We start from the raw sequence: 8,948 nt of genomic DNA, 5'->3' as shown, positions 1-8,948 counted from the left end.
CAACCTAAAGAATTCTATGATTCTAAGATAATATTGAGTAAGTCTTGCTTCTATAATTGCCTGTTGCAATTTGCCAAGTCGTAAGAAAATACATTTTCATTTTTATTATCTTTTCTACAGCTGCAATAGTAACATTTCAAACTCTTGTGTTCTCGCTGTATTCTCATAATGTTGAGAAATATTATGAAACATGCCTGGTATTCACCAAACACTTAAAGATGTCTTTATACAGGGCCTTTTTTTTTATCAGTGAAATGCTTGTTCTATGCTACAGCACAAATAAAATAGTCTAAAATAAATGTTCATGCATAACTGTCATAACAAATCTTACCTGATATAATACCCTGTCTGCTTTCTTCCCTTTGTCAAATATATGGGCCATGTATTTCTGAAAGTGAACGCTATCCCAGACTGTTTCACACTGAGGAGGAAGTAAAATACAAGATCCATTAGAAGTATTAAACTTGAGTCTTATCTGTGTTACAGAAACATGCATATGGGTGATGATGGATATTCCTACTGAAGTACAAATCAAATTAACCAATTTCCACATGAAGCAGTCCATTTAATTCATGTTAGACAAACTTCAGCATTTTTCCTATGCAGACATGTGTAGGTATTGCTTGGAAGCCAAAAACTGGCAGGGCAGTTGGAACCAGATGATCCTTAAGGTCCCTTCCAACCAATACCGTTCTATGATTTGTCAAGATTGTCTTCCAGTCACAGCTCACGAGACGATAAGTGATGCCTTCATTTATTTTGTGCTGTTCAGTAACACTAGTGAAATTTTTAACACAAGAATCAAAAGGCTTTGCTGTATGCAAATTTTAACTATTAAGAACAGAAAAAATAAGGTTGAACAGTGAGGAAATGCTGTGATCTCACAGCTAAGGGGAATCCATGCACTTAAGGAAAATCAGTCTTCTAAAAAATTAAAATAGCGTTAACATCAAAATCAGAGTGAGTAATGGCTGACTTTAGCCAATATATGTGATTAAAATTAAAAAGTTACTCTGTAGATTGCTGCTGAGCAAGAAAAACTTTTCAAATCGCCTTAGTAGAGTCTGAAAGGAATGTTTTTGCCAATGATTCATTCAAGGCATTGTTCAGTTGGTGTAATTCAGTGTCACACTGGCTACATCTGGTTCTTCACAAGAGAAATGAAATACTGCACTCTGCTTATGTGTGGGAGAGGACTTGGATTTGCAGGCATTCTGTTTTGCTGAGCAATTAATGCATACGTATGTGAGGGTAGAGTGATTTTCCTGAATTAACGAATTCATATGACTGTGCTTCACCAAGCTGAACTCCAAAACATCCTCTGTGCGTGTATAGAAATAACATTGTTGTTGCAGCTATAGAAAAGATAGATCCAATCCAATCAGAAGTAATTAGTTGCAGTTTTGTTGTGTAATGCCATCACAAGCCAGGGTGGTTTCAATAGCTCTGCTGAAAGACAATACGCTTTCCTCTGTAACCAGGGAATGGCAGGGCAGAGATTCAAGGAGGCTGAAAGATAAGAGAGTAGAGAGAGGGATGTCAGCTTATAATTTTTTTTTTTTTTTAATTGGCCTGAAAACCTGTATTAGTGACTGCTGCCAGTTAGTCATCAGCACTAAGGTGACACCTTAGGGCGAATGGCAGGATTTCCCTGGTGACCTGTGCACAGCCTCTGGTCATTGTATTTGCTGCTGCCTTTTCTCCCACCCCCACATATCCACATCCTTGTGTTAAATAAAGGCTTTGCAGAAGGGGAAGTTTTTTGAGGCAATAGTTCTCTCTCAAGTGGACTTACGTTGAGACTTAGTATGTGCTTATAGTTTAAAGGGAAAGGAAGGGGACGGGGGTTGTCAAGGAGTCCAGAATCTGTGTAAGCTACAGTGAGCCTGATCTTCACCTGGTTGATTTTCAGAAAAAATATAAAATGCTTCTGCTGTTTTTATTTTGAGGAAATGTTTCTTCCCCTAGTAGTTTGTTAAATGATTGTATCAGGGAAACAAAAATAAAGAGAATTATCAATCCTTTTCTAATGAAAGAGCTGTGCCAGAGGAACATGATTAAGCAGCATGCTTTGGGCTTGGATCTGCATGCAGAGGCCGCCTGGCTGTGGGAGCTGCAGGTCTCTTGGATGCAGCCATCCTGACTAGGAAAGAGGAATAGTTGTTATTTATTTTAAAAAAGAAAATTAAACAAGGGGTCTACTTGAAGTTCTGTGTGAGCTGTATTTCTGTGAACTGTATATTGTCATGTTAAAGCTCTTGGTTTATCAGAAAATTGTACAATTTTATTTAATTACACTGGGTGACTTTATGTACCAACTTAGTTCCTTATAGTAAGAGGCTAAACTTGCTTGGCTATCTAGACAGCTGATAAAAGATGTCTTCTGAAAAGAGCAGTTGATAGCAGGTCCCTGGTGTACGTGTCCATGTCTTCCTGAGAAGCGTTATGTTTCATCATGGGCTGGGAGGGAGCCTAAGGAAACTCCTAAATCAAGCATTTGAAGTTGGGTGGTACAAAAATCCACTGCTGGCATCATTCACTTCAGTCAAGCCGTTTTCCCCAAAACCTTCACATCTGCCCCTGTAAACAGGATTGTTTACAACACATTCACAAAGTCAGCAACATTTGCCTTGACCAAGTCATGTTGCAGCAGGAAGGAAGTGGTGCACGCCAGAAGGAAAGCTCATCTTGAGAGGCCCACATTGCCTGTTCTTCTTCCTCCTTACCAACAGAGAGTGAGAGGAGGTCACTCAGTGGCAGTGAGGGACAAGTGGGTAGAGTGGGACGAGTAATTTGCTTTAGTAATCTGAGGTCAAGGGATGCCACAACAGAATCACCCTGATGTGGTGGCTGAGCCCACCATCTAACTGTAGACCATCAGCAGACCTGATATGAATTCATTCCTAAAATGTGAAACCCAAAGAGAAATTTTGGTAGTAGGAGAAGTCAGTGAATGTTTTTGTGATTTTTTTTTTTTTAAATAAATCATATAACTATATCTTTCATTTCAGAGTGATTCCTGTAGGAAATCTTCCAAATCCAAACGAGATAAGGAGAAGCAGGCGTGCAAGAGCTGCAGCGAAAGCTTTAATTCCATCACTAAAAGGCGGCACCACTGTAAGCAGTGTGGGGCAGTAAGTATCATAATGCACTGGCTTTTTAGTTTCTTCTGCAGAGACTGTTGAAGAGATTTTTTTTATTTTTCAAGTGCAGGAACTAAAAGATGTTTTGGTTCATGGCAGATCATTGACAGAGTAGATCTTTCCACTTGCTTGATTCTCTGGGAATCGGAGGAAAAAAGAGCAAAACTCTGATACAAGGATCCTAGGCTGTCCTGTTTTAAAGACAAATACAGTGGATAAAAGGAAAGGTAATGCCTTCCTGGTGATGTACATGTGTCTGTGGAGGGAGTTGTCCCCTGTATTTTTTGACAGAAACAGAATGGCCTTCTGACAGCCTTACTTCTCACAGCAGGTCTTCCTAGGATGAACAGCTGAACATAAAATATTAAAGATGGATATATTCTTTTTTCCCTAAAGAAGAATTGTCAAGAATTGCTTGAGACAAAGTAGTCTTCTCCTCCTTGAAAAGTCAAAAAATTAGTCCTGGAGATTGAAGGCCAGGTTACTGAAGGCACTTAGTCACCCTTCCTCAGTGCCACTCACTGACAGCTTAGTTCTTGGTTTTTTTTTTCTGAAAATCACCACTACATCAAAGATGAGATTGATTTCTGTAATATCACTTGAAATCTGCCTTCTGTAACTTGAGTTCAGTGTTCCTAATGTAACTAGCACAGAATAATGTTATTTAATTGCCATTATTCATTTGAAGTGGAGACAAATTTTCAACTTAAGAGAGACCTAAATGTATAGTTAAGATGTTTGAAGAAACCTCAGTCTTAGCATTTGAAATGTTTTGTGATGTGGCGATAGCATTCAGATTAAAGGAGTTGATTCATCTCAAGGACAGACTGCCATGTTTCTAAAAATGCTAGCTTGCTTTTGTTTTTATAGCTTGCCAGAATGGTGCTTCACTTAACACTTGCTGAATTAAAGCGGTTAACCTTCATATGGTAATTAGTGTCTTGCCATGAAGCACAGAATAACATATACTTGTACCTAAAGGGTGTTTATGATGTGTTATTGTACAGTAAATTCTGAGAGGATGTCAAATTGGGCTGACTGCCCTGCCTTGCACCCCAGGAGACTTTTCCCTAAAGCAGCTCTGCAACAGTAAGTGGCAGAGACAGATTTCAGGTGTGAGAACATGTTCCAGAGCTGCAGATCCATCATTCTTCACAAAGCGCTGGTTTCAGGGGACTGATGGGTCATTGTGTGTTCTTAGCAGCAGAGGAAAGGAGTCAAAAGGTGTTAATTTGTCATAAGCCATATAGTTTTTAATGGATAGTTTTTAATGGATAATATATTGGACTATGTTCTTAAAATGGTCAGTAGTTTTGGGATTCCTTAGTTCTATCAGGCTGAATTGATGAGGAAGCATTGGCCACCTTTACTCTGAAACTCAGTCCTTCCTAGACCATTTTATGTTTGGCATTTAAAAAGCACTGATTGCTTTGTTGGTTGACTTGCATGATGTTAAAGTATTTCCCAAAAAGCATATGTTTTCTTTAATTAGATAGATTGGTATGCAGCATGGGATCACAAAAGTATTAATTATTAAAGGTGGTAAATAAAGTTAGTATTATATTGGTCACTCCATCTTACACTTTTATTAGTTTTCCCAATTTTACTTAAGTGACAGCCATTCTGCAAGTCACTTTGTTCGGAGAAAGTTTGTTTTAATGATGGCTAATCAAGGACCATCTTTCTGATACAGGTGATCTGTGCAAAATGCTCTGAGTTTAAACCACTTGCAGATAATAGTCGTCATAATCGAGTGTGTAAAGAATGTTTTCTGCATTTACGAGTAAGCCCATGCAGCCCTGGAGTGGAAGGAGTTGGAGAACAAAAGAAAAGATTAGCTGCAGAGGTACAGTATTTAGCTAAAAAATTACTGGTGTGCTAGCTGCCCTTGTGAGTCTCTCTCTCTCTTTTTATTTTTAATGTATTTATTTAAAACAAACAAAATTGTTTGCTTATCTTCTTTCCCTCACTGTGATATTTGACACTGTGACCTATAACTTGTATTGAATGTGCATGCAGCCTAAATGCTGTTTGTTAGTGGCGAGCACTCATAGAATCATAGAATCCTTTAGGTTGGAAGGGACCTTCAAGATCATCAAGTCCAACCATCAAGCCAACACGACTAAGTCCTCTGCTAAAACAGATCAGAATCTGTCAGGGTTGGAAGGGACCATAAGGATCACCCAGTTCCAACCCCTCTGCCATGAGCAGGGACACCTCACACTAGATCAGGCTGTCTAGAGCCTCATCCAGCCTGGTTTAAAGACCCCCAGGGATGGGGCCTCAACTACCTTCCTGGGCAACCCATTCCAGGGTCTCACCACTCTCATGGTGAAGAACTTCTTCCTCATGGCCAGTCTGAATCTACCCACTTCCAGCTTTGCCCCATTCCCCAGTCCTGTCACAGGATGTTGACCATACTGGCATGCACACAGGTTTTGCAGCTATGCTTCAGCTTTCAAAGTAATAAAAGAGAGGAGAAACTTCAGGCTTCTTTTTATTATTGAACATTTCCAATCTTGAGTTGTGCACAATAACTATTGGCAAAACTTGACAGAATAAGATTTGTTTTTTGCACTTTTAACCCCCTATAGAAGATACTTCTGCACTCCTTATTTTCACAGTCTGTCAAAATATTTCTGGAAAGAAATGCAACAGTTTCCTTAAGTGATTGTGCAAAGGCATGGCATCCTTCTGAAAAACTTTCAGGGTTCACTGAAACTTTCTCAAACCTGCTATAATGCAGACTCTCAAACATGTGAATTCCACAAATTATATTATGTGAACTACTGCTTCACAATTACCACAGATGTCACCAAGCTTTATACCATGAGAGCAGCACATCCTACCCTTATATTTTACAAGAGCAAGAAACATGTTTGCAAACTAATTTTATTCTTACTCACAATAGACCCTTGCTTTTTTTAGACTATGGGCAGAACCATGAGGACTGTTACGTGTTGTGCTTCTCATGGGTTGCCTTGAAGAAAAGGGTTTTATTTATTTTATTTGTGAAATAAAGCCAGAAGTCACTGCATGTGTAAAAGTGGACATTTATCTCAATGGAAAGTGTACCTGCAGGGACATCAAATTCTTGAAAGAGCCACTGACACACTGAGAACTTCATTGCAAATTATTATTCCCCCCTCATATGCTGACCTACACCATCCTGCTTTGACCACCACATGGAAGTGTTGCAGCCTATACTGGAAAACATCCTACCTTGAAAAACATTTTTCTGGGAGCCACCCCTAAGAGCCATCAGACTGTCACCCAGCCATGTTATGCTCCTCATCAGAACCAAACAACATGGAAAAGAGCTTGACTCTGGGCAAGAAACGTAAACCTGCCAGTGTAGATCCAGAGCTCCTGCAATAAGTGCTTCCTCAAGTAGTTTTCTTAGACGCTGCCTGGCTTTGCTTTCTAGTATGTCATATTTCCTTTCAGGCTACTAAATGTACCTACGTAGATAAAATTACACCAGCACAGTATCTCAGAGTGAACACTGATGTTCAGGTGCTTTGTCAGCACATCCAGAATCTCAGAAATACAAAGTGGTGTAAAGCTACAAATCCACGTCCTTTCCTGAAGTATCATGTCTGCAGAGCACAGAGATCATTCTGGATCCAGAGCTTGATACCATCATAAACTTCAGATACACACTACAGCTATGCCTACAGATGATGAGAGCCTAGTATGCATCAGTATAGTGTGTGGTGCCTCATGATAAACTTTCTAGCCCTGTTTCAGCAGAGCTGTTTGCGAGTAAAGGGCAAACCTACACCTACCCAGCCAAGAGCTCTGTTAATCCGAAAAGCCAAAAGCAAACCAGTGAAATGTGGCCTGAAATGTGGCCTTTGGCTTTAGTTTAGAAAGCAGATTACAGCAGAAAGCTGTAAAATCCCAAGGAAAAAAAGTAATTTTTCTGTCATATGCTCAAGCTTCTAGCCTTCTGCTAAATCTTCAAAGGATCGGGTAAAATGCAAGAAATAAGAATGATCAGAGCCAGTCTTTGTCTTTCTCTCCTATTTATATTAGACTTTCTTAACAAGCTTAATAGCATCTGAGGAGATTGCTACTTTACAAATGTTATTAGCAGATGCCAGAAATCCCCAGGAGACTTCTATGCAAAATCTAACATGAACAGGAATTTGTTTTTCTTTGCTTTCCATCACAAGACAAAAATTTCTTGCAATCTTATTTTGCCCTTATTTTGTGATTTGGCTAACATCTTTCTGCATCCATGCACAAGAGTGTCTGTTAATAAATCTTTTGCATTAATTTGAAATCATCTCCCAGCCTGCTTTGCTAAGCAAAGAAACTAACTGCATCATCTTAATTACCATTCTCAATTTACTTGGTGGAGGTGGAATTTACCTTCATGTCCACTGGGGATAGTAGTTCAGCATCTCCCTCTGTTACATGGGAATGTGCTATTTATTGATTCCTATAAAAATGATTAAACTTTTATTCAGTTATGGGCTATCCATTATTTGTCCTACAGGATTACTTGACTCCACAAAACTTAAATTATGTTTTATACTTGATTATAAGTATTTTTCTCATGTAAGCATCCATGAAAACAGCTCTTTTTTAATTCTTTTTTTTTTTCATTCATCCAGAAGCAAAGCATCTTAGCAGCTGAAAACAGCCTCTTCAGCAGCTACCTCCAGTTTCTTGAAAAAGGGAAGACATGGTACAAAATGTGGGTGACTATCCCCAAGACTGAACCTCTTGTTCTGTATCTGCAAGGATGTAGCCAGGTAAAATGGCATTCATGAGGGTTAACAAATGAGGGGAAGGGGGAAGAAGAAGGGGAAAAAATCTCAAACAAATCCATAAGTTTAAATATGTCAAGCTGAAAAATGGGTCAAAGGATTTAGCTTGGTTTCAACCAAAATGAACTTGGTGTTCTGAATATAGCACAAAGCCTCAGAGATTTCAGATTTCCTTGTTATCTGTAGTTACTGCCAATATGGTTATGAGCAAATGTTTAAACGTATATGCAGCTTTTCCTTTCTAGTTTTTAACAAAAAAAGGCAAAACAAGAATAATTTGGTTACGTTTTCAGGTTTTTTAGAGGTTACTGGCAGGTATAGTCAAAGGTTTTATTGCCTTGTCATTAGGGAAAGCATTTCCCTGTAAAATGTGTAGAGCTGCAAAGCAGTCTGAATATTGCAATTGCTGGTTCAAGCTTTCATATTCTTTAAAACTAGTTCTAGGTTGAGAGAGTGGAGGAATTTGTGGATGAGGAACATACAGATGTTCTTTAGTGTGAAAAATGGACTGTGTTTGATAAAGCTCCTTGTAGCATCATCATGTTTTATCTTTACTTGAAATAATTACCATGGCAAGCATTATGTTTTTGGGTTTTTTTTGTGTGTGTGCTATTGAAGCTAAGTAGGATTTGTGTGTGATGAAAATTAATAGAAATATTTATGTGCAATATAGAATATCCAAAAGCTTCCTTAATGCTGAATGTGAAAAATGACAACGCTGAAGTGAGATCCCCCATATCCAATGTTTTATTTGGCATTCACACATTTATGTACAGCTTTTTATTTATCTCCGGGGGGGGACATAAAATTAAATGGGTCAGAATTCAGCCTACCATTATCTTGTTGCAATTGTAGTGATATGAATTGTTTGCTTTTTATTAGCATCAGTTTGTATGACTGTAGCTAGGAACAGTACAGGAAGTAAATATTACCCCTGATTTTATAAAGCTGTTCAAAGTAAAGCTTACTCCATAGAAAATGGAGTACTTCAACAAGAAGTACATGTCCTTAAAAGTGTGTTCGTTTT

The 8,948-nt window shown here is 38.6% G+C and overlaps 1 protein-coding gene across 1 annotated transcript in view; it reads left to right on the top strand.

Moving 5' to 3' along the window:
- Positions 1-3,011: 3,011 nt before the first annotated feature.
- The window catches only part of LOC103782563 (FYVE, RhoGEF and PH domain-containing protein 3-like), a gene marked incomplete at its 5' end in the record, with an annotated part of 11,549 nt that continues 5,612 nt past the window's right edge, over positions 3,012-8,948 (top strand). Inside the window, 3 exons of the mRNA XM_008950333.1 lie at positions 3,012-3,134; positions 4,837-4,989; positions 7,766-7,906. Coding sequence (XP_008948581.1) covers positions 3,012-3,134; positions 4,837-4,989; positions 7,766-7,906 — 417 coding nt within the window. The remainder of the gene's footprint in view (positions 3,135-4,836; positions 4,990-7,765; positions 7,907-8,948) is intronic.

This window comes from Merops nubicus, unplaced genomic scaffold (genome assembly GCF_000691845.1).
Source record: "Merops nubicus isolate BGI_N331 unplaced genomic scaffold, ASM69184v1 scaffold11662, whole genome shotgun sequence".
NCBI lineage: Eukaryota > Metazoa > Chordata > Aves > Coraciiformes > Meropidae > Merops > Merops nubicus.
Note: the sequence above shows the minus strand (reverse complement) of the source record. Positions and strands in the feature narration are given on the sequence as shown.